At 43.0% G+C, this 27,102-nt stretch overlaps 1 protein-coding gene across 1 annotated transcript; it reads left to right on the forward strand.

The window, feature by feature from the left end:
- The first annotated feature begins 189 nt into the window (after positions 1–189).
- On the forward strand, positions 190–27,102 carry LOC135246992 (ribonuclease inhibitor-like). Its single transcript, XM_064320270.1, has 6 exons — positions 190–289; positions 21,363–21,536; positions 23,402–23,575; positions 24,300–24,613; positions 25,251–25,297; positions 25,565–27,102. Exons 2-4 carry the CDS (start codon positions 21,505–21,507, stop codon positions 24,463–24,465), a joined length of 372 nt encoding a protein of 123 aa, XP_064176340.1. The 5' UTR covers positions 190–289; positions 21,363–21,504; the 3' UTR covers positions 24,466–24,613; positions 25,251–25,297; positions 25,565–27,102.

Below are 27,102 nucleotides of genomic sequence, written 5' to 3' on the forward strand. Positions count from 1 at the left end.
GTCCAGTACATTAAGGAGAGGATCAGGAAAGGAGTCTTCAGCAGAGAGGACCATCAATCTGTTCCACTGTCTCAATGAACTGAATGACAACTCTCTAGTGAGGAAATCCAGAATTTCTGAAATCAGGAAAACTTTCTGATAAAGACTGGAACCACACCAGTGTTCAGCTCTAGCTTGTGTTACTGATGTCAGAGAAGATCCTGGATGAGTTTGATTTGAAGACCTACAACACATCAGCAGCAGGTCATCAGAGACTGCTACCTGTAGTCAAGAACTGCAGGAAGGCCAAGTGAGTATTATGTCATTAATAATGTAGATGATTGACAGCATATTTCCCCACTTTCTATTTCTAGTGAGAATAAAGATTTCCGGGCAAGAGAAAATTTGGTTAAAAAAAGATTTCTGAATCAAGATGTTTTAACTCGTGCCCTCAATAATGTTTATATCTAGAACATAAGCAGCATAAAATGCAAAACCTCAGCACTTATCATATATTTTATTTACTATTACTATTTACTGATTTAATACATTTACTAATAATTTGCAAAGATAGCAATTGTGAAATAAATAAGGAGTTAATTGATAGGCAGAGTAATCTGATGGATCAACCTTTATCAGAACATACAATTCAAGCAGATTAAAATGAAGAGATGCCATATTAAGTTACAGTATTAAGAAAAGGGCCCCTATTTTGGTGACAGCATAGGCACAAACACAATTGGAATTGCTAGTGTCATATTTTTCACTTTCACCAGAGTTGTTTGTTTTATGGTCTGCCGTTAATCTGCTTGTGTCAACATGGGTTTGTTGGTGCAATCAGGGATGTGTCAATATAAACTTTCACTATGTGAGTTTGGTGTTGAGTAATGCATTTGCAGTCAAACCAAGCCATACCAGGTTTTATCTCATGCTATTTTGGCATTATAACTGTGCCACATATGTGAATCCATCCACACATAACACAGATAAAATAAATATTTTGTTTATTTCAGTTTAACTATTTGAAAGGAAAGCTGTATTCAGTTATGCAGTCCAATGCTGGCTATTTAGGCAGTGGAGTTAACTGTGTAAGCTACTTGAATGAGGTAGTAGAGAGACCAGCTTTACACCCCTCAGATAATGTTTACAATGAGCCCAGAACGCACTGTAAACTTGCTTTTAATCATGTGTTTGGCTGGGCTAGTTCAATGATTGAGTGGACCTTCGGAATGTTGAAAATGCATTTTAGAATTTTGGATGGATTGGGTGGTACATTACTGTACAGCTCTCAGAAAGTAAGTGCATTCTTTGTGGTGTGCTGTGTTCTACACTACATAGCCATATGCCATGGATGTGACATACACCTCACAGAGGACACATTACAGCTCTTTCATACAGAGAGAAGCAGAGTCGCATGTGATGATTGCTACAGAGATTACAGAGCACAGAGTGCACGAGAGAGTAGGGACTGGTTGGGTGTGGAGCCGTTTCACTAGTGAGTGTTCATTCATCTTATCAAGTGCATGTCTGGAATGAATGACCCTTAGTTGAAGTAGATAATTTTTGTTTATTTTAAACAGTGGTGTGAAACACTGTAAAAAACAAAAACAAAAAAAAGCTCTAGTAAATCCAGAAAAAATGTCTTCTTTCCTGTCATCTGGTGCACAAGCGCGATGCCTGCCTAGCTGAAACAGTAGCGGCAGCAGCAGAATGGAGAGGCCGACTGGAGGCTGTCTCTGCCAGCTGCCTCCTGCTCCTGACCAGACTGGGAATATTCTCCCTGCGGAACTGTTCATGGGAACAGAACCATTTATTATGCCTCTTAGCACTGGCATATGAACAGAAAATACACTTTAGTTTAAATATTAACAAAATAATTTACCAAAACTATTCAGTTTCATCTTCATTGGTTTGTAGAGGTCCTCATAACAGTTGTAATAGTTCATGGTGTTGGGCAGAGACATTTCTACCCTTAGAATAACCAGCACAATGAGGTATATCCATGTAAGAAATAGGACTTATTTCTGCAGAAAGAGTCTGGAACCTACACACAACAAGATGGATAAGCCTGCTCTGCTTCTTTTTTTTTTTTTTTTTTAGCAAAAAGTGGTTAACAATAACATACATAATTCTACTGATTGGCACATGGTTAATACATATGCATATCGTAAGATTTAACAAAATTAATGATTGTCTGTGTCTAGTCATATAGCATGAATACTGAATAAGCACACGGTGAATTCTTAGTTTTCAGCATTACATAAACAAAACTTTATATCAGATATAATAGTTTGGTTTTTATCGATCGGTTGCTTGCAGAGTCCTGGGCAGCATGGCGTCATAGCCGGTTTCTCCCTGGCAGGATGGCAGGGGGGAGGATAAGGAGGAAGGCCAAGCTCACCAGTTTAGACTTATAGAAATACATAAGAGACAGAGAGAAAGAAAAAAAAAGACAAGCACACACACACACACACACACACACACACACACACGTACATGCAATATTTTTAAATTCTTGTCCTTGGGAGGTCTGGTGCCTGGAGACGGAGGGACCCTGCTGCAAAGCTTCTAGTTACGCTAGAGAAAACTCTCCTCCCTTCAGTAGAGATGATCACAACACGCTTGCTCTTCAGCTATGGTGACATTAGCATTTGGCTGTGTTTCCTAAAGGGACAGAAATGGGGTGATCTGATTGGCAATAATGAAACGAAACCCAACTACACCCACAGAACAATTTATTCTTATTGAACCTCTTTTATAACTGTGCCACAGTTGCGCTAGTGCCTGGAGTCAAGAAATGACTGAAATACCCAAATTCACCAGTGCCTTGCATTGCTGCTTGTGTTTGACAGTTGTGCCTTGATTGAGAAAATAGGGCCCAATTAAACATCTGATTTTATAACACAGGCTCAACTACACAAACAAAAATAAAATTAGACAGTCCTGGAAATTAAGTAAAAGATAATCATGAAAGAAATGAATGAAAGACAAAACAAAACCACAGCTTGTCTCTCCCACATTAAAACTGATCAAAGTCAAAGACACGCAGCTGAGAAGACAAAGCTGAGACAAGACCAAAGGCTCATGTTTGCTTCAAAAGCAGGGCCGGCCCGTAGCATAAAAGCTCTATACGGTTGTTTAGGGTCACAACCGCTAGGGGGGCCACACGACCACGGGGGGGGAAATAACATTATTTTCGTAATTGCGTTATTCATCCCTTATCGCAGAACTAGTGGTATAAATTTTAAATGGAATGGCAACAGAACATTTCATAGCAAGCGACCCCACCCCCACTGGACAGAATCCAACAGCATCCCCCCCACCCCCCCTCCGTTCGAACACATTTGCTTACGGCCACCAAAATCCTAAGGCTGGCCCTGTTAAAAAGTCATCACTTTATAGCCAATTTTTCAATCAACATTTGTCCTTAACTTGGACTTGGACTAGTAAATGCACTTTACACCTTTTCTTCACAAACTCAGTTTGGTGAAGTTCTAGTTATGGTTGTGTTTGCCAAACTGTTTGTGAAGAAAAAACAATCCTTGCTTTTAATTGTAAGTTTTAATAGTAAATTAAGAACAAGTATTGTTTGAATCCCAGCCATGTGTTTGAAAGAGGGGGGTTCCCCTTCTCTTCCTGGTCTATGCATAATTCATTACTAATTGTAGATTTTAATACTAAGAACAAATGTTGTTTAAATCCCATTCCTTCTATCCCTGGTCTATGCACAATTAATTAATTAATAATTAGAAAATAATAAAGGAGAGACTTATCTATCCCCCTTTTTATATTTTCGTTTTAAGCCACTTTGCAGGATAAAACTTCTTTTCAACGTTATGATTAAAATTGTGTTAAGTTTGGTTTGAGAGGGATACGTTTGGTTATGAATTAAATGTTTGTGTTTCTATGTTGGGAGGCTAGGGCAGGCAGTAAATGCTAACCATGTTTAAAGGCCAGTAGTACCACCCTGGTCTCTGCTTTATTCTGGTATAGGCTGACCTAGAACCTCCAGCATAGTGCCTACAAGCTTCAGCACCCCATTTTGTGAGCTTGTGTGGCGTACCGCTTCGCTGCTGAGCTGTTGTTGCTCCCATACCTTTCCGCTTCACTATACCAGCTCTTACAGATGACTGGAGCAGCTCTATCAGGAAAGACATTTGATGAACTGACTTGCCTCAGCCGGAGACTTGAAAAGGTGCTGTGCACCATCGTAAGTGATCTTGAGAGAGGCTGGGTATATTAGAAACGTCTGGAGACCGCGATCACAGGTTACTGCCAGCAGAGAAGAGAAGGCTCTGTGCCGCTGTACTGTGTAATCGCTGAAGTCTGGATAAAAAACTAATGACTATCCCGTTAAACTTCACTGGTTATTTCCTGGCGGCTTGCGAAATATACTGTTGATCCGTGTACCCCAGCAGATTAATAATCAATGTTCCAGGCCTGTCTGTTGTTTTTGATCAGCCGCCATAGAAACGGTGAGCCCTCATTACTTCTATAGCCCTGTCAGCCAGAGAGGGGAATCACTCTTTGAGGGAATTGGTAAGAAAACCAACCAGGTCTGATCATTCAGAAGTCTCTGGTTGGTTAACAATGCGAAGGTTGCATCACCTGCTCCTATCCACCAGCTCTGCCATTTTAGCCTCGAGCTGATCCTGTTTGGCTTGGTGCAGCGAGGCAGCGGTTTGGGCTAGTTTAACTTTGGCTTGCAAACCAGCAAATTCAGCCTGTAGCTCTCTCATGCCGAGTGAATATTGAGAGATTTCAGCTCGTATGGACTGGGTTTCGTCCTCGATCCGGGAAAGCTGTGTCTAAAAATATTGTCTGTGTTTTTCTAACACAGCCTCTACAATGGCTGATAGCATGACACAGGATTCCTCATCATGTCCCTTTCTGGGCGAGTCTTGCCTGAAAGAGTCTTTGTTTTTGAAGAAATTGACATATTTTATATCTTGGTCAACAGCACCAATAAACTGAACTGGGAGTGATGAAAACAGTTAAATGAAGAGGAGAGAGGGCAAGGAGCAAAATCACTTGGCACCCATCTTTCCAGTAGGTCACGTGATTCTCCCCAACAGAGATAAATAAAGAAAAAGAACACACAAAGAACTTGTGATGCATACCCGCAATCCTTATATGAAATGAATTAGGTACCAGGATAATTAAAGGGATATTTCACAAGTAATTTTGTTGAGCTTACCCCATTGTATTTGGATAGTGTGAATACTAGCAACTAGCTGTCCCTGTTAACCGTTAACAGCATCGCCGTTCCTCTTGGTTGTCCAGCTCCCAATTCACTCCCATTCATTTTCAGGACCTTGCTGAAAGTAATCTTTTTAAAACATAAACTAACTATGACGGATAATAGATCAATAAAAGAAAGTACTAATGTCAAACAGTCCCTGTCCCTGTTGTAATAGGTCACCGGTGAGAACTGGATACAGACTGTCTGATTGATATGGTAAAACATTGACCTGCATAGTAAAATGTTTCAGGTCTGTCACACATTGCAGTCTTCATCCATCTCCATTTTCCTGCTATGAACTCTAATGAAATCCATACATTTACCCCACTCTCTTTCACACACTGACCTTTTGTTGAAGGAAATATTTACTCCTCCATTACACACTGGTTTGTGCTGCAGGATTGTGGTGTTTCTGAAAGGATTGTGCATAAAATTACATTTTATTCTGCTGGAGGCACCGTCGCCTCAGCAAGAAGGTCCGGGATTCGAATCCCGGCCTGGGCCTTTCTGTGTGTTCTCCCGTGTTCATGTGGGTTTCCTCCGGATACTCCGAATGTGTGTGAATGGTGAGTGAATGTTGTGTGTGCCTTGTGAGTTTGGCGACCTGTCCAGGGTATATTCCTGCCTCTCGCCTTGTGACCCTGACCAGGATAAGCGGGTACAGATAATGGATGGATGGACTTCCATAAACGAGAACAAGAGTCATGCAGCGACTGATTCCAACTTCAGACTCTTGTTCACTGACTTCAGTTCCTAGTGAACGAGTGAGTCATGCAGTGACTGATTCCAACTTGAGACTCTAGTTCCTAGTGAAAGTAATTTCACCTACTGTGCTTTGTATGTGAATTCCTACATGAACCTGGCACCGGCCTATGTTATTATACGATTTACAGGACTGAAACATTTAGCCGATTTAAAAATGTATAGCCAATATGGGCATGTTTCTGTGCAATTCACTCAATTAGCATTTAAAGCTGGCTCACAAATAAGTGGCACGAGGTTGACAACTAAATAATTTGCCAACAACAGAAGAGCTGATGCTGATATCCATGCATATATTGGATATAGTGGATCAAACAAGTTGTAAAACAGCTAGCCAAGTTATGTGTGTGTGTACTAACTGATTTTACATTTCAGTTAGTCTAATTCACCATTTGGCTGTTCTGAGCCATAGGAAGCTTCAAAACACTCGACCAGGATAGCCTAGAGATAAGACAGAGCACGAACTTGGGGGTAGCCATTGGAGGTGTGAATGAGTTTGTCTGTGTGTGACTGTGGGTCTGCATGTGTGTGTGTGTGTGTGTGTGTGTGTATGTCTGAGGGGGTGTCCATTCCCCTCCCCCCTCCCCTCCCACTAGATAAAATATGTGGCTTTCTTGTAGTTAGCATTCTAGCATCTAGGTCTGGTGTCTACATGTCATCTCTGGTTTTTAAAAAAAATATTCTGCTGCCTTTTTGTTTTTAAATTTTGGTCTTGGCACATCCTTAGATTACTTTGGGACAAACACACTGTGGTATGGTATCATCTTTCAGTCATTCCTTGTGTGACTGTCCATGTCTATAACCTTTGTTATTAAGGTAGTTGAACCTTGTCTTTAGATTTGATATATTTGTGAATAATTACCAAATTAAATCAAATAAATATATTTTACATGTTTGATAAATTAGGTGTTTTAGCTGTTGATGCACTGTATTCGGTATTCAGAGTGCCGGATGCAAAACCAGGGTGTTAACGGTTAAAACTGCTGGGTTCGGAAAATTAAACATAGTTCACATAATCCTCACCCTGCTGAAAGGTTTTACACCCTTTATCTTCTTAGTCAGTGCCTGTCCTAATTTTATGACCTGTAATTCTACTGAATGTCGTGCCTTGCATAACTGCAGCGGGAGTGTTGATCTTATTTGCCTTGGCTATATTTGGATTTGTGTCGACTAACTGTGTTGTGTCAGTTTCCTGCATCATACACTGTTCATCAGGCTAGCTGCACCAATGTCAAAACAATGTTGACCTCTCAAATTATCAACAAAGTGGTGATGAATTCTTATAGCCTAACATATTATGTTTGAATAAAGGAAATGACTGCGGTTTCTTTGCTTGAATTGAGACTGAACCTAGTTTACATCTCTGCCTCAGTGTTGCCAAATGCCTGAATCAGTTACTCCTAAAAAAGTCCTCAAAATCTTCAATAAACTCCCATTCAAATTCCTCAGAAATATTACCCCATGTCTCATTTAAAATCCCCCTCTGTCAGCGACTTCCATTGATCTTTACTGTAAAACATTCCCCATGAATGTTTAAATCCCCTACATACATTTAGAGGAAAGTCTGGCAAGCCCACTCTGCGATGTGTGATCTTCTTTGGGAAATAATATACTGATGGCCTCTTTTGTTCACGGTTTTTTGCACCATGCAAATAAGAGAGTTGGCTACCCATATTTTATAGCGTTTCTCAGATGTAAGTGGGCTGACCAGGTAGTTTAAGCCAATTTATTTTAATTATGTAGGTCTATTTATTACTCAGGCAAGTTTGTCATTGCAATACAAAGGCTTTAGTGGTAGGAGGACACGTAGAGCTGCGGTGACTAGTCTGAAACTCGTTCTGGTATCGGACCTAGACCCGGACCTAATCCCTCTCTGAACTGTGTAATTTTGAGGAGAAATTCCAAAATTTCACTTTTTTCAATTGGCTTCCATTGGATTACATAGAAGGTTTGAAGTGTGATTGTTCACTTCAAATATAGTTTGGCTTGGCATAAATTAGGTCAGAATAGTGTTCACTGTGTGAACTAAACTGTGTTCTTGGCTAGAAATAGCTGCACAAAATGAGTATTGTATCTTATTGAACCTGTGTTTTGTAGTTGTCCATGACCATGAAATGCACTTTTGTACATCGCTTTGGATAAAAGCGTCTGCCAAATAAATGTCATGTAACGTAATGTAAAAATTCTGCAGTGAAATTTCACAGAAATGGGATAGAACGTACATAAGGATCCCTTCTGTCATAAACAAGTGTCAACAGTTTGAGACCTTTTAATTCTAAACCCAAAAATTATTATTTTATTTATATTAGCCTGTATTGGGCTACTTGGAAGGTTAAGTAGGATTATTCAAACGGACCTATTTAAAGTAGACCAGACATTTTGAATCAGGAGTCAACTTCAGCATGGTAGGTTACCAATAGCATAACAGGGTACTTAGCTAGAGAGCTGTAAAATGCATTGAGAGCTTTTTTTTTCCAAGTTCTTACTATTGTAACTGATTATCTCATAAAAAACACATTTTCAACGTACAAAAATGCCATGTTACTCAAAAGTATTGATATCAAAATGACGCCACGTTACGGTACTACAAACAATATAGGCTATCTTGCCTCACCGAAATGACATAAGATGTATTTCACAGCAATGCTACCCAATATTTCCTCAATTCTTTCAAGTCACTTGGCCCTGTGTTTTGTAATCTTACCATTTTACAATGTCATGCAAACTTTGTGTCAGATCAAAGAGTCAAATATTTCAAATTGCCTCATGGAACACACTGAAATTCATCTACAAAACTGCTGTTGAGTAACTAGAGGAAGTATGAGAAAATATGTTTATACTGGCTTCTGAACTGAATTTGAGTACATGTACAAGTTATTGTATATTTGCTACGTACAATAAATAATGCATGTAAAATACATATTGTACATACATACAAAGAGAACTTCTTTATCCCCATGGGGACATTTCCCTCGCAGCATGTTACATTCACATTTACGAACACACACTTATACCAAGAAACATACTATCATTATCGCAACAGAAAGGCTGAGCAGCGAAATACATACATACCAATACAAATTGGACATATACATGCCTATTCAATCAATCTTGACTGTGAGAGAGCCATCCACACATATGTTTGGCCTGTCCATGTAGTGCATGCTTATACACACAGGGCCAAGTGACTTGAAAGAATTGAGGAAATATTGGGTAGCATTGCTTTGAAATACATCTTATGAAATTTTGGTGAGGCAAGATAGCCTATATTGTTTGTAGTACCGTACTTGGCGTCATTTTGATATCAATACTTTTGAGTAACTTGGCATTTTTTTATGAGATATCATTTCTTTTTGCAAAGCGTTTTATTATGAGAGTGAGAAATGCGAAGTGACCCTGTAAGAAACGGTTGTGGATTATGGCTATCCTTGTGTGAATTTGTACAGTCTGATGAGCGTGTACTGTTTAGCAGTTTCAGTTTGCAATATATGTAAAACAGTGGCTGTGACAAAGCGTGCGGTGGCGTAAGTGTAAACGCAACAGAAACGCAGGTGAAATATGGCCAGTGTACGTACTCACGGATTTGACGGCCATCCAACGAGCCTTGATTGAGAAAAGAATCAGCAAGCCCATAGAATTAGAGCTGCCTAGGTCGCAACTTGAGGATTTGGCTGATGTTGGTAAAATGTCCAATGGGGAGACATGTTGTTAGTGGGACAGACGGCAGGAAAAATGAGAATGAGAAGAAGAAGAAGGAGAAACCGCAAAATCCCCTTAGTTTGGGGCTTTATTGTGTGGACATGTGAAGTTGTTTATGAAATCTGTCTGTTGAAATGGGGTGAGAATGTACAGAATTTAATGTTTTTAAGGGCTGAGTGTCTGTGGGTAATGTGGTTATTTCTGTGGGGAACCCTGAAAAGTGCCAAACTCTCGGTGCTGTATAGGTATGAGGCATGCCCCCGCCAAGGCGTAACTTGGCGGGATGGCATACCTGCCATCCCAATATGGCCCTGCATTCAAATATGAAATTGATCCATATTTGCCAGGAAAAAAGATAAAATTCCCAAGAGGCTGCAGCCATCTTGGAACAAGCTAGTTTGTGACATCATTGGCATTAGTCTCAGCTGCTCAGTTCCTATTGGTAGATGGCTGACTTTCTGTAAGCTCAGCGATGAATCAGGAGGACAGAAACAAAACAAAAAATGCATAGAGAGTCCTTTTGTATTGCCCCAGGGTGCTCAAATGAGTATTACTACACAATACCTATCATTTTCATGAACTGCCTCTGACGAGACTGCAACCACTGAGCTGCTGGCTGCTCAGAAATGGTCCACCTGTGGGACGGGGCAAAATGAGCAATTAACTTATCTACAGTATGTCAGATATCAAGTGTTTAGATTATGGCCTCAGAGAGAGAAACAGTGAACTGGATACAATATTGGCTTGAAGAATGCTGCCTACCTTCCCCTCCATGAACATTAAAGGAAACGTCCTTTAAGCCACTCTGATACCCTTATCTAGGCAGGCGATCTATGGGTCCCACCTCCTGCAGAGTTTGTCTCAGGAGAGACAAACCAGAAGACAAAGCTATTTACAAGGCTGGAGGCCCAGTGTAGCTAGAGAATGAACAAAGATCCGGTTCTGTTTGATCTTAAGTTTAAATGCAATCTGTGACATTTTATTGAAATCATTGACTGAAAACTTTTATGTTAGAAGCACAAATAAACGTCTGCTTTTTATTGGTATTCAGTAACTGAATTACCTCCTAATATATTCATGTTTTGTCTTGTTAGAAAGGGACTAAGTTCCTGAATATTTTGGTAAAAGTATGGTTCTTAGCCATGCTTTCAACAACATGAGGTCACTTTAATTAATAAGTACACTGTCAGCTTTTAGATAGGCCAGTCCTTGTCAGAAATAAGTCTGCCTCCCTTTCTACATCTGAACGTGGCATTGCCCAATCAGGGCAAACATGCTCAAGCCATGCTGCGTTAAGTGTTTATGATGGCCTCAGGAAAAAGTTGTGTTGTGTTGCAGTTGGTCTTTATTTTGGTGGTGGTTTCTTGGTTGTGCGTTTTAGTTCATTTCTTTTGTTCCTGCGGCACTGGAAGAGGGGAATACTTTGATAAGGTCTGGCTCTTCAGTCGTTCTTTTCTGGTAATCTAAATTTAGCATCTTGTTTGATGTCTTCTGGTTTGTTTTGTAACTTAGGAGTAGACCTGCTACAGAGTTTGTTTTAGTTTGTCAGTTGAATCCACCAGGTTACTGTTGACTGACCTATCAATGATTGAATTCATAATAGTCATTTTCAATAATACTTATAAATAATACAATAAATCAAATCACGTAAAATATATTTTATATGTAGGTTAAGTGAGGGGCTTTAGCACGCAATACCAATTGTGTTCAGCATTCAGAGTGCTGATCATTTTAACAAGGGCATTGACCGAAGCACTGGATTCAGAAAATAAACATATTTTTACTTAATTGTTGCTTGCCCGACAGTGCCTCCTGGAGTTTTAAATACACTGCTGTCTGAGCTTTAATCTCAATATAAACTGCCGCTTTGTCCGTACAGCCTGCTCACTGCTTATTCCTGTATTTTAATGTCAAAACACAATGTGCAGATGTTCCCCTGTTATCCAGTACTGCACTGTTGTCCTGCTCTCCCTGGGAGTATTGGGGCTCCCCCACTCCCTGGCCACTGATGCCTTAGCAGTATGCACCACCAGGGGGTCCTGACGGCCTCAGCTGATCCTTTAGCAGTGTGCCCATAGTGATGGATGACAATGGGATTTTACATTTGTGCAACCTCATATTTGTACACCAGTGAAACAAGAAATGGTGAAAGGCAGCAATACAGTTCCGGGGGACTGAGATCTGTTTTTTTAAGTAAAATTTCTTTAGATGCCACGTTTGGTTTTATTTTAAATATTCATTATGGGTGCTAATAATTTTGACCCCAATGTTTTTGAGAAAAATACTATTTCCGTAAGTTTTTTGTTGTCAGGAAGTATTGGGGGGTTAGGACCCAAACGCAGAGTGAAGGGAAAAAAACTCAAAACGGTAAGAAACAAAGACTTTACTTAACAAGAAAAAGAACAAACAAATCTGGAACAAAAGGGAACAAAGGCCTCGCAGGGCAACTCCTAAAAAAACAAAGTAAATTTTCAAAACTCAGGAAACCAAGAAAATCCAAAAACTCAACCAAAAGCACATAAAAATGGAACGTGGGCAAAAACACAGGAAGCTACTCTCAGGAGGAAACACGCGGGGCAGAAACACGATCAGAGGCACACACAAACAAACAAGGATCCAGCACCTGAGTCAGGGAGAAGGGAACTTAAATAGACACGACACTGACGAGACACAGGAGGGCACAATGAACAATCAGGCCACAGAGAGGGAAGGGAAAACGAGACAACCCAAAAACAATAATAGAATAATTGAAAATAATAATACAATTAAATGGGGTAAAAGGACAGAACTAAAAACCGCCACCTGGCGGCCCAAACAGCGAAACACAGACAAACCACAGAACATGACATTTATAAGAATTATGTTTAATTGAAGTGAAAGTAAGCAGTTTCTACAAATGTTTGAGCAGAAAATTAAAATCATTATGTTAATATGTTATCTTTGCAATAAATTAATTTCATCATTCAGTAATCCAGGTATTCCTCAATTAACTTGTTTTTGATCATCACAAATCCTTATTTTAATTTTTCCTTTCTTACTTTTTGAATAAAAATCATTTTTGTATCACTACCCTTCTAATGCACAACATGGGTCAAAAATGACCCGTATTCATTTCCTATGTTATTTCTTGCATGGCTGAGTGTTTCTTTGCTATATCTTTGAAATAAATGTATTTTATCATTTAATATTCCAAGTATTCATTAAATATCTTGTTTTTGATTACCACAAATAATTATTTTTCTTTTTTTCTTTCTTACTTTATGAACAAAAATAGTTTTTGTATTTCTACACCAAGTTTACACACGTGGGTCAAAAATGACCCATATGTATTCACTATGGAATTTGATAAGAACTTTTGATATTTGTAAATGTTTGCAATTAGGAACATATTTGCCGCGAACAACTATTCACCTGCCACACATTTCACAACTCAACAAGGCTGCTTTTGCACATCTGATACATGTAAGTCTTCTTTTACAATTGTTTTACCTAAGAAAATATTTTATATCTTATGAAAGATAAACTGTACATAATATTTGAACATTAGGTTAAGGTTACCTTGGCCTTGACATCCATTCCTAGTGAGAAAAAGAAATATGTCCAATACTATTAGCTAGCTAGCTGTTGACGTATTCTATTCTAGCTTGCTAACATTAGCTAGGTCATAAACATAAAACTTCAAATGGAACAGTATATTGATGTGCATTTGAAAATATTCTTGTGCTTTCAATTTTCTTTATCCAGAGTGTTAGTATGGCTGGTCCCAGTCATTCCATATTTATGGCTAAAATGGGCATAGAGATGCTGCATGAAGAACAGGATGAGGAAGATGAGGAGGCAATTCTTGGTCAGATTCTGAGTCTGAAATCTCCGATGCTGATGACCTAGACTATGTGCCACAGGCACAGGGTCAAGCTGGAGTTGTGGGTGTGTCTTAGAATCCAGCTCTCTTAGAAGAAGAAGACTCATTTGATGACATGGAAGACTCGTCTGATGAGTCCTCTGAAGAGGAAACTCCCAGTCCAATAGATTGAGTAAAAAAGGGTCTTATTGGAATGAGCATCCCTCCACTCAGGGCAGAACAAGAAGCCATAACATCCCGAGGAGCTGCCCAGGACCTGCACCCGGTTCAACAGCTGTTTCACTGAAGGATGCCTGGGATGTGTTCATCAGTGACAACATCATTGAGGAAGTTCTGAAATGCACCAACTTAGAGCGACAAAGAGCAGCAGCAGCAAAAGGGAAAGAGTGGAGAAGCATTGACAACGAGGAATTCATGACCTTTATTGGTTTGACCCTCTTTGCAGGACAAAACAAAACAAAAGAAGGAGTGGACACAATGGATAAGATTGTTTGCACCTACTCATGTAAGCAGAGAACACGGAGGTGGCCCATGGTGCTCTGGCACAATGTGCTGGATGTTGCCACCCTCAATGCCTACACCAACTTCACTGCACAACACCCTGGTTACATGGGTGGTGTGACCAATGCATGGCGGCTATTCATCAAGGAGCTGGGCGAAGAGCTTGTCATGCCCCATATGAAGAGGCGCATGGAGGGCACGCCCCACCTCCAAAAGCATATTACAGAGGCAATGGGAAGATGTGGGATGGAAAAACAAAACGCAGCCACCACCCAGCCACAGGAGGACATTAGACAGGAGGACCAAGTGAAGAGGAAGAGGTGCAAGATCTGTCCAGCTGCCAAAGACAAAAAAGTCAGCAGCTGGTGTTCCCAGTGCATCAGGCCTGTGTGCAAGGAGCACAAACATGTAGTTGTCATTTGTGACATTCGTGAGGCATGTAAGCACTGAGATGGCAATTTGCACTGTACCCATGTGATTTTATTTAATCAGTTTTATTTTCTTTTATTCGATCACATTCACCACAGTTCACTACAGTTACACTACAGATACACTACAGTTCAATATCAGTGTTACCGGTTATCAGTGATATGTGTATGTTATGTGTGACAAACTGACAAATAATCATATTTCAAAAATTATGTAATATCTGCCCATGGCTTGTCCTATCATTCCTATGCCGACGACACGCAACTCTTTCTCTCCTTCTCCCCATCGGACACACAGGTCCCTGCCCGCATCTCCGCTTGCCTGAGGGACATACAGAGCTGGATGGACAATCACCACCTGAAGCTCAACCCGGGAAAGACGGAGCTAATCTTTATTCCTGCTCTAACCTCTCCCCTCCTCGACTTTTCCATTTCCTTAGGGGACACCGTAGTGACATCATCACCCTGCGCCAAGAATCTCGGAGTGATGATGGACAACAGGCTGTCCCTCTCCAACAACATTGCAGCAGTAACCCGGGCATGCAGATTTTTCCTATACAACATCCGCAGAATCCGCCCCTTTCTCACCACCTACTCAACCCAGCTCCTGGTCCAAGCAATGGTTCTATCCCGCCTGGACTACTGCAACTCTCTTCTGGCTGGACTACCGGCATCTGCCACCAGACCCCTGCAGCTCATTCAGAATGCTGCGGCTCGTCTGGTCTTCAACCTCCCCAGACACTCCCACGTAACTCCCCAGCTCACTACCCTCCACTGGCTGCCTGTTATAGCTCGCATCAAATTCAAAACATTGGTCCTAGCATACCAGGCAGTCAAGGGATCAGCCCCAGCATACCTTCACAAGATATTCAAACCCTACATGCCAGCCAGATCCCTCCGTTCTGCTACCTTAGGACGCCTAGCACCTCCCCCTCTTCGCACCTGCACTTCCAGAACACGTCTCCTGTCTGTTCTGGCCCCACGATGGTGGAATGACCTCCCTGTGGAGGTCAGAACAGCTGAGACTGTGACCCATTTCAAACGACGACTGAAGACCCACCTCTTCAGGCTGCACCTCTCCCCATCCCTCCCTTCCCCCCTGTAAATGACTAAACTTAGGGTTGTAACTAGGCAGCTGTTTCATAGGTGACTTAGGCGCATCAACTGTCTTAACGACTACTTGTATTTTATTTATTTTTATTTTTCCATAGATTGCGTTGTTGCCGTTCTCGTTGTTAGTGTTAATCAGTTTAACCATCAGGGTCCAAGTTGAACTATGCGATTGTTCCCTGTACTTGGACCGGTACTTCTCTCTAGGGGTTTCGTCATACTTGTTCCTGGTTATGGTTATACACTTTGTTGTACGTCGCTCTGGATAAGAGCGTCTGCCAAATGCCTGTAATGTAATGTAATGTAATGAGATACACCTATGGGGACATATAGACAGCTCCCAGAATGCCTTATGCTCACAGCCGAGATGCTGTCAGGCCAACAATGGATGCCTTCTCCCCTGAGGGGAGGGTGGTGTCTGGCACATCCCATGTAGGGAAGTACTGAAGACTTTCCACTGCCCAAAGCTATAGCCAGGACCCAGGAACGATGTGAAGTACTAAAACCCATAGCAGATGAGGGGAGATGTGTGCACCTCACACAGAGCTCACCCCCAGAACTGAGTGGGCAGTGGAACCTAGCAACAGTATCTGGAGAAACCAAGCCTGCGGCTGAATAAATTTCCTGCAAGGAGACCCCATGGAATAGGGCCCACGATGCAGCCATGCCCCTCGTAGCATGAGCCCTGAGGCCCAAGGGGGGTGTTATCCTCTTTGAATCATATGCCATGACAAGAGCTTCCACAAGCCAATGGGACAGCCACTGCTTAGAGATACTTTTCCTGTGCAGGCAGGGGCCCAGGTGGCTAAGAGCTTGTCGCTCTTTCTAAAAGCCTTAGTCTTTGTCATATACTTGCCGAGAACACAGCATATGCAGCCTATGCTGCTCTTCAGAGGAGAACAGTGGTGGGTGAAAAGCACCTTTCACATCTCCAACACCTCAGATGTGAAAGCTGGAAAGCTTTTAGGCATAAAGGCTGGATTGGGCTTAGGAAAAACCATATCCATCTTAGGGGAAAATATTGTGCACAAGAGTTGCACTGAGAGCACATGGAGGTCACTGACTCACTTAGCTGAGGCTAGTGCAGACATCAACACTGTTTGAAGAGACAACAATTTAAATCTAATTTATAAACTCAAACGGCCTTACAGACCGAGCCTTCAGCACCTGTGATAAATCTCAAGCTTTTTAGCGACAGGCAGAGAACAGTGAGCCCCCTTCATGAACCTGTGAATGAGGGGATGCTGCCCCACTGCATAGTCTCTGAAACCAGCATATCAAGCAGTGATAGCTGTCAGGTAGACCTTAATGGTAGAAAAGGATTTCTCTTTATCCATAAGGTTCTGTGAAAAGCACAGCACGTCAGTAACAGAGCACTGGTAAGGCACTGACTGACGAGAGGCACACCATCTTTCTAACACCTGACACTTATTGCTCTGGATGGTTTCAGTCACGCGGGGGGAAGCCCTAATGTGTTGAGGCTATGCCTCTCACAGGCCAAGCCCATAGAGCTACTCGCTCGGGGCAGGGGTGGTGTATTTCCCCATTCACCTGAGACAAGAGGTCCATGCGTGTCGAGAGCGCGCATGGCTGTACATAAAGGAGAGGGATAATCACTGCAGTAACATTTCCAGAGTCTGGGGATGGAGACACCATTCCCCGTACAGTGGGTTTCTCCGTGACAGCAGATCAGCGCTCGTGTTCAGAATTCATTCCTGGAACATAAATCAATCAATCAAATTTTATTTGTATAGTGTATTTCACAGCAAATGTCACAATATGCTTCACAGACAACCCTGGCCTAGACCCCCACAGGAGCAAGCCTAAAGCAACATGGGTCACGTGTAACCACAGAAAGTGACGGCTGCTCCAGACCAACAGTCTGTGGGCTAGACCATGGAGCTGGAGGGAGCGCATGCCACCTTGGTGATTTACACATGCTACCGCAGTCATTATCGCAGCGTACAAGCATGTGATGTCCCCTTAGCCAGGGAAGAAAATATCTGAGAGCTGTCCATATAGTTAATAACAAATAAAAGAAAATGAATTCACCATGTGACCCTCCTAAGACCCCACACCCCAAATAGGGCTGTGTATGTACTTTTTTTCCGTATGAAAACGATCCTGAGAGGGGTTCCCTGAGTGTAAAAGTCTGTGTTTTCCCAGTGACACAGAGTTACAGAGTGTTTGTGTGTCACCGGGAGACGGTGATGGAGATCACACACAGGGCTGAGGTGAAGGGATGAAATCCACCTCGTAAAGCCCCTCATTCTTAACAGCCCCAGTGGCAAAACCTGAGAGGCTGACACCATCAGCTCCTGTAGTCTGAGGCATGTGTGATACTGTACTATTGAGCCCAGTTTGAACTGAGAGAGATATACTCTGAGAGATAAAATGCAGTCCGCTGATAGGCAAGCTCACATGGATACAGAGTATAAATCCACTCCCAAGAACGTTACACTCCAGGATGGGGAGAGATTGCTCTGAAACCAAGAGACAACAGATGTGTCAGAACTCACTGAGTGTCCTACACAACTCTGGGTTTTGAATTTGCAATAATCAGCCAATCGTCTGTATAAGTCAGTATTCTGATCCTCATTAGTCTCGATGGAGCCAGACCCGCCTCTACACAAATACAGAACACCCGTGGACTCAGGGAAAGGCCGAAGAGTAGAACTGTGTATTTGTAGCAAACACCGCAATGGGTGAAGCGGAGGAATTTTGTGTGAGGGGCATAAATGCCTACGTGGAAGAAGGCATCTTTCACATTTACTGATGTGAATCTGGGATGTTATGTTAATCAGTTAAGTGTTCATTCTTAATAAGAATGTTGATTGATGCATTTCTATAGATTAAACAGTTAATTTTCAATAAACCATTTCAATGTATAACCTAATGTTGGTGATTAGATTTCAAATTAAAGAGACGTTTCTTAATGTTAAATTAGAGAGTCACGGTTCCCTTGACTGGCAGCATTAGTGAAACGTTATTGGTCCATTCCTGGAACATCAGTGCTCTCTGAGCGCGTCTTCTCAGCTGCTGTTCTCACCTTCAGCAGACTGCACACCAGACTGACCCCAAAGCACACAGACATGCTCATACTCCTTAACAAAAATGCTTAAGTATTAAGTTAAGCATATTTTAGTCATTCTTTTTATAGGCCATGGAGTAGATTTTAATCTAATCAGTTAATCATTATTAATCAATTATTGGGTGCCGACGATTGATTAAAAGAATTGCACATAAGTTTCCAGTCGTTCAAACTATGTTTGTTTAACACTGAAATCCAAGAAAGGAAGCTAAGAACCATCCTTCTTTGGGAGCTGGAAATAATGAAAATAAAAACTACGTTGGGATCGATCTCTGAAAACCACACGTATTTCCCCCTTTTTGTAAACAGGAAGGAATTTATTCCTCTTAAACATGGGAGCGCTCTCTTGTGTTTGAGAGTAAATGACTCTGTTGAAATGGGGGGTTTCACTCTGAACTGGAGTCTGTAGCCCTTGGCTATTGTCTGTAGCCCTTGGCTATAGTAGACCTGCAGTGTCCTATATGCTCTTCCAGGAGGGCGGTAGCCTTCTTTCGCATTGGACACGCTACTGTCCGTCAGAGGCACACTTGGTGCAACTGGATGCTTCTATGGAGGCCTGGACCGGATGTCGTTCCCTGAAGTTGGTTTTCAAACACAAGATGACGAAAGAGAAGTTTATTTATGGCACCAATGCAGTGATTTGTTCAAGCAGAGATGCACACTTCAGTCAGTGTATAAGTAAGCCACGTACTTTGGATGCACTGTAAGAGAAAGAGCACTTTATTATATGACAAAATATGAGAGTTGCCAATAACCATGAATAGAAAGCTTTAACAGTGTTAAGAGGCAATCATTTTATTTACCAGACATGGCAAGATGGACTGGACACTATGCTATAAGAGAGGAAAGGACATGCACCTGAAGAGATAAGATAAAGAAACGGAACACAAAGAAATTGTGATGCATACCAAAAATGCTTTCTATGAAAGGACTTTGGATAATGCAGTACATTGTTTGAGCTTCCCTTAAATGCTATCCAGAGAACATCTCCCACAATCCACACTAGTTTACATTTGACAAAATAAAGTCTAACCTGAAGAAGACTCTAGTACCTACCACCATCCCCCCCCCCACTCTACAGGGACAGGAGTGCTGCATGGTAATTTTACTGACAGTAAATAAGGGGCATTATACTACTGGTGTGCCCTAATGAATGAATATATCATTCCTGTATGTGTTGCATGTGCTCCTGCAAGGTTTTACAGTGATGGTCCTTCTAAGGACTGTTTTATACTTCTGTGTAGTCTGCATAGTTTGCATGATTTGCATTGTGTGCTACATTTGCAAATCATTTATATGGCATGTTGTACAGGTACAGGTTGTGATTTTCCACCCACTTACAGATACCTTCAATTCCATATCTTTCATATCCTTTAATAAACTTTTATCACACCCATACTGTATACTATGGGAACGAGGCACAGACGAGGCAGACAGTGCTGGCAACATGCCTGTTGATGACTTTTATTGTGACAGTGGTATCACAACGAGTGAAGACAGGGGAAAAGTGAAACACGAAAGACGAGGTGAAAGACTACTCAAAGAGAGAGACCAGGCTACTCAAATGTTGGGGGAAGCAAAAGTGCTAGGGAAGTGCAGGCGGGTCCAAAATTCAGGCCACGAGGAGGGGCACGTCCGAGTCTGCCACAAAAAAAAAAAAAACGAGAATCAATGACTCTGTTAGTCACTCAGTGAGGGGAAAGCCAGCACACCCCTGGAGTGAGACCATGAGGCCTATATAGGGCCAGCAGCTACTCAGGCAAAGGGGAAAGTGGTGTGGAAAAAGCACTGGTATGCTGCTGGCGGCCTGATTGTATCTCAGGTCCAGGTCTGAGTGTAGACTGGAGGTGTTGAAACTCAGCCCTGTCCCTCCGGCGCTGTCCTGGTCTGAGTGCGGAGTGGAGGTGCTGAAACTCAGCCCTGTCCCTCCGGCGCTGTCCAGGTCTGAGTGTGGAGTGGAGGTGCTGAAACTCAGCCCTGTCCCTCCGGTGCTGTCCAGGTCTGAGTGCGGAGTGGAGGTGCTGAAACTCAGCCCTGTCCCTCCGGAGCTGAGTGGTGGCTGATGACTGGGAGGTGCGGGGCTCCAGAGGACCACACCACAATACTTATATATGAGCATGTGCATTACTTCCTGTTACAGTGAATCTGCCTTTAGCTGTGTGTTAGTTTGCAGTGCTGTGGGAAGTTTGTCACAGAAAACCAAAAGTAAAGAAGCAAAGTCAATGTCCACTCTGAAAAATGTGTGTTGCCTTTTACATCTTTACTTTTGGTGGTGGTCAAACATCCTACAGCACTGAAAACTAACTCGCTCTCCACTCTGGAAGATGGCAGCTGCATGTCTAGTATGGGATGGGAGGGTTAAGCCCAGTGAACAGATTATAGAAAAGGTAGATGAGCCCTTTGCCCCAATTCAGAGAATTTACAGCATAAGAAAAGGGGACATTTGGGTCAGAATTACATCTGTAGAACAGTCAGAGTTCAGTCCAGCAGGATGTTTCATTTTCAGGTCCAAAATACTGCAGTTGGAGAGTGTAGCACAGACATCTTGCTCAGCGCATCATCAACCTTAAAATCCTCAATTTCACTCCTCATTACTGAACACTACCATTGGCACATTTCCCATATTAGATACATGCTTCATGTATACATAATATCATAATACTATAATATATTAACTCTTCTTTGCAGACTGAACAACTGTGAACTCACACAGACTTGCTGTAATATTGTGGCCTCAGCTCTCCAGTCATCAAACTCACCCCTGAGAGATCTGGACATCAGCTACAATAACCTGGGAGATTCAGGAGTGGAACTGCTCTGTGCTGGACTGATGAGTCCAAACTGTAAACTACAGAGACTGGGGTGAGTAGTGCTGTGTATTGTGTGATCTTAACTAAATAGTATGGTTCTATTCAGTGAAATATTAAAACCCTCTTTCTGTCTGTTTACTCCTCTGTCCACCAGCATTCTTTCTTTGCCCATATATACCCTACTCTTCGATCACAACAAACAAATAAAAGCAGGATAAAACCTTTTGAGGGTTGCCAGGTGTGTGGTTCCTGAGCAGAATGTAAGGTTTCAGTGGAGTCTGTAGTATCAGGTCACAGGTGATGACTGGATGCTGAGTGTCTGATTGACAGGGTAAAAGATTGACCGCCTGTATAGTAAAATGTTTCAGGTCTGTCACACATTGCAGTCTACATCCATCTCCATTATTCACTACCTGCTATGAACTCTAATTAAATCTAAACATTTACCCCACTCTCTTTCACACACTGACTTTTTGATGAAGGTGAGTTTTACTCCTTCATCACACACCTGTGTGTGCTGCAGGATTGTGGTGTTTCTGAAAGGATTGTGAATAAAATGGTATTTTATTCTGCTGGTAAAGCCGGGCATTAACTATTGGCCGGTAGGGTATGTGTGTACATCTTGGTGGGAGAGTGGCGGGCGGGCGGGCGGGCGGGCGGGCGGGGCGGGCGGCGGGCGGGCGGGCGGGCGGGCGGGCGGGCGGGCGGGCGGGCAGGCAGGCAGGCAGGCAGGCAGGCAGGCAGGCAGGCAGGCAGGCAGCAAACAGGTAACAAACCGAAAGAATCCAGCGCCTGAGTCTGGGGAGAGGGAGACTTAAATAGAAAGACGCAGACGAGACACAGGAGGGCACGATGAACAATCAAGCCACAGAGAGGGAGGGGAACACGAGACAAAACGCAACTAATAATTAGATAATAAGAACCAATAAAACAATTAACAGAACAAAAAGCAGAGGTGCCGCCATCTGGCGGCCCAACAGAGAACAACAAGGGGGGGAGACACAGAACCCTGACAGGTTGGGTCATGAAGTAATGTGAAGCCTGTGAGTCAATGCGAAATCTGAACTTAGAACAACGGCAACAGGTGTCAACTTGAGGGTCATGTTGTTTGATGTAAATGGTAAACAAATGATGTTTGCAAAGTGTTAATAGTTATTATCAAATAATTGTGTTATGTAACCGTAGTTCTGTATTTTCAAAGAATGAACTAGCTGAGGTAACAGTAAACAGCTCAGGGCGAGTTGGCATCGCCATGGTAATCAACGGGCCCTCCGTAACGCCAAATTTTAAACAGCGTTGTCATGGTTACTGTCACGTTACTTTGGCCAGAGGTAAATAAGGAAGAGCGCAATTTTGTATTGAATGCGGTTTCATTTCACCTTGCTGAATATTTTAAAATTAATGTCAAAAACCCTAACAAACTGTATATTTTGTTAAACTTAAATTGTTTGATAACTTGATGGTTACAAGATTAGGAAAATATTATCATGATGACAATAATGTATTTAGCTAATGAGTTATACGAGTACATTAACAGTTATATTTATCTATTCATATTGATGAATATTCAGCGTCTTTGAAATGTATAGATGTTTATGAACTGAAGAACATGTCAGGTGAGGTAAAGTGCACCACAAAAATGCTGTTTTTTGTGTTTGCAGATGAAATTAATATGTCTGCAAATCAGATAAGTTCATCACATGGAAAGGGTTACTAGAGCCCAGTAATTGCCTTAGACTATTGTGGATTAGCCAGAATACTTTATGAACTTAGTTTACACACCCCCCTCCCTGTTTTTGTGTGTACATCTCAGGAATGCGTAGGTACATATGTATCAACTGTCAAGGTGAACAATGTCACAAAGAATTTGTGATGTTTGTGTGCGTGCGTGTTTGTGTGTGTGTGGTCTCTCCACAGGCTGAGTTGGTGTAGTCTCACAGAGGGCTGCTGTGATGTTCTGGCCTCAGTCCTGCGTTCTCCTCATTCAGAGCTGAGAGATCTGGAGCTCAGAGACAACGAGCTGCAGGATTCAGGAGTGAGAGCACTCTCTGCTGGACTGGAGGACCCACACTGTAAACTGCATAGAATGGGGTGAGTACAAACACAAACCCCTTCAATAAATTAGGGCTACAATGTGACTAAATAGGGGGATTTAAGTGATAGAAATGATCGACAGAGTGGGGATACTTAGTTCAGGTATAGTCTGAAGAGATGCATCTTCAGACCACGGCAGAAGACGGGTAGTGAGGGAGAGGTTCGTAGAGGAACAGGGAGTTCGTTCCACCACTGGAGAGCTAGGGTGGAGAAGCTCCGTGGTAGAGACAAGATTGAACCCTTTACTCGGATGGCAGGGGGTGCAAGGCAGTGGTCAAGTGGGCGTATAGGATTTAATCATGTGCTGTAAGAAGACGGGGGCCGTCGTGTTGGCTGCAGTGTAGGTGAGGGTCAGGACTTTGATCCTGCAGTGACTGGTAGCCAGTGGAGTGACTTCAGCAGGGGAGAACTTGGGAAAGTTGAAGACAATTAATGTGTGTAAGGTGTGTAACACACTGCTATGTGTTTGACACACAGCCCTGTTAGTTTATATTAATGTGTGTAAGGTGTGTAACACACTGCTATGTGTTTGACACACACAGCCCTGTTAGTTTATATTAATGTGCTGTAAGGTGTGTAACACACTGCTGTGTTTGACACACACAGCCCTGTTAGTTTATATTAATGTGTGTAAGGTGTGTAACACACTGCTATGTGTTTGACACACACAGCCCTGTTAGTTTATATTAATGTGTGTAAGGTGTGTTTGTCCTCTCTGCAGGCTGTCAGGCTGTAGAGTCACACAGAGAGGCTGTGATTTTCTGGCTTCAGCTCTGTGTTCAAACCCCTCACACCTGAGAGAGCTGGACCTGAGATACAATCACCCAGGAGACTCAGGAGTGAGAGCGCTGTCTGCTGCTAAACTGGACACACTCACACTGCTGTAAGTACAGAGAGTTTCCACACTGCGCCTCACACACACACACACACACACACACACACACACCTGAGAGAGCTGGACCTGAGATACAATCACCCAGGAGACTCAGGAGTGAGAGCGCTGTCTGCTGCTAAACTGGACACACTCACACTGCTGTAAGTACAGAGAGTTTTCACAATGTGCCTCACACACACACACACACACACACACACAACACCTGAGAGAGCTGGACCTGAGATACAATCACCCAGGAGACTCAGGAGTGAGAGCGCTGTCTGCTGCTAAACTTGACACACTCACACTGCTGTAAGTACAGATAGTTTCCACACTGTGCCTCACACACACACACACACACACGCGCACAAACAGAGTTGGGGGGGGGGGGGCATGGAGGGCACTGTTCAAACCAGCGTTACTCAAGAGGTTTGGGGATCTCCAGTGGAGGGTGCTGTAGGGGATCACTGCAGTAAATAAGATGTGGTTGTTGTAGTTAGGGGTTTGATCAGGGACACAGTTTCAGTATTACAAAGAAATGGAGAACCTGAGTGTGTTTAAGAGTATGTGTGTTATGGGTGTTTTATGTTCAGTGCAGGGAGGGGAGCTGTTTTTTCACATGGAATAGGGTGAGGGAATGGAATAAGTTTCCTTTGTGACAGATTTGTGTGTTTTTCATATGATCTTGGTTTTGTGTTTTATTGTGTCTTTGTTTTTATTTATGTGATGTCATTGGTGTGTTGAGAGTGGAAATAAAGGATGGTTAAAATTCTGAATTCTGCTCTGCTGTTCTTACAGTGTGGACCATGGAGGAGAGAACAGGACCAAACCAGGACCCAGGAAATGTGAGTGTGTATCTACACAGAACACTGTGTGTGTGTGTGTGTGTGTGTGTGTGTGTACAAGAGACTTCTCTCTTACACACATAAACACACAAACAGAAACACTCATGTACACAAACACACACACAGAGATACTATCACAGCTCTCTCTCTCACACATAATGAGGTAAATATTAATAATGATATTATTTAAAAAATAATAAATATAATATTAAATTAATTATTAAATAATAAATAATGATAATTAATCTCAATGTCTCTGGTGTGCAGACGGCTGTCAGCTCACACTGGATCCAAACACAGCGCAGAGAGAGCTGTCTCTGTCTGAGGGGAACAGGAAGGTGACAAACACACCGGGGAGAGAGGAGCCATATCCTGATCATCCAGAGAGATTTGAGTACTGGCCCCAGGTTCTGTGCAGAGAGAGAGTGTGTGAGCACTGTTACTGGGAGGCTGAGTTCAGTGTGTCTGAGTGGGGAGGGGTTTATATAGCAGTGACAGATAAAGGAATCAGCAGGAAAGGAAAGGGTTCTGACTGTAGGTTTGGATGGAATAAAAACTCCTGGAGTCTGGAGTGCTTTAAACCCAGAGACTCTGATAAACTCAGTTACTCTGTCTGGCACAATAATAACCCAACACACATACCTACCCCCCCCTCCTACCGCAGAGCTGGAGTGTGTGATGATGATGATGGTAGAGGAGTGTGTGTGTACAGGGTAGGAGTGTTTGTGAACCGTCTGGCCGGCACTCTGTCCTTCTACAGCGTCTCTGACTCTGACACACTGACCCTCCTGCACAGATTCCACACACACTTCACTCAACACACACCCCTCTGTGCTGGGTTTGCAGTGTGGAACTCCCCCTCAGTGTCCCTCTGCCAACTGGAGTAGAGACACACACACACACACACACACTCATGTACACACACACACACACCACATTCATATACCCTCTCACACACACACACCACACACACTCATATACTGTGGCGCCCCGATCCCTGATCGGTGCTCCCCACGAGACCACCAAGACGGCCGAGCCCATCGACACCGGCGACTGCTGGGAAAAGTTGTGAGTGGGCGTTACTTACCAAACCACAGCCTGGAGACGTTCAGGACCCTGGACAGCACCAGACAGAACACCTAAGGGAACACCAGGCAGCACCATGGACAGGGCTGCAGCAGAGGGAAGGTAAGGGGAATTTTCCACTCTGCTGCACACCTGCAGCTGCTTGATAGATTGGCTGCCGGCGCCCACCTGAAGCTGCTTGCGCTGACGAGCAGGCAGGCTTTTATAGACCAGCACAACCACAGGAAGGGAGAGCTGCTGGGGCTTTCGTCGGAGCTACACCAGGCGACTTTCTGCACCTGGATCAGAGACCGTAAGCGACCGCTCTCTCCTCGCGCAGAGGAATAGGTGTGACAACTTGCAAATTGTTTTGTGTAAAGAGCAACCGTGAGTCCAGGGGACCGGGTGACCGGGGGCGACGACAGGGACCGCTCAGGGCTGGAGCTGGGAGAAGATTGGAGCGTGACCGCACAGGGGAGGGAGACCTTCACCCCTACACCCCCTCTCAGACGGGAGGAGCACCAGTCGGCACCTGGAGGAAGGAGCCGGACCCGGACCGGACTGACCAAGCCCCGCCCACCTAACCGACGTACTTCTTGTTTCTCTCCAGAAGGGGACCGCGTGAATACCTGGAGTGGAGCACCCATACCCCGACCGGGAAGACGTTTTAGTTGTTTTTGGCTCCCCCTACCTTTACCCCCACTCGTTACCACCATTAAAGAACTTTTTGTTAATCACTA

This window comes from Anguilla rostrata, unplaced genomic scaffold, assembly GCF_018555375.3.
Source record: "Anguilla rostrata isolate EN2019 unplaced genomic scaffold, ASM1855537v3 scaf1007, whole genome shotgun sequence".
NCBI classification, from domain to species: domain Eukaryota; kingdom Metazoa; phylum Chordata; class Actinopteri; order Anguilliformes; family Anguillidae; genus Anguilla; species Anguilla rostrata.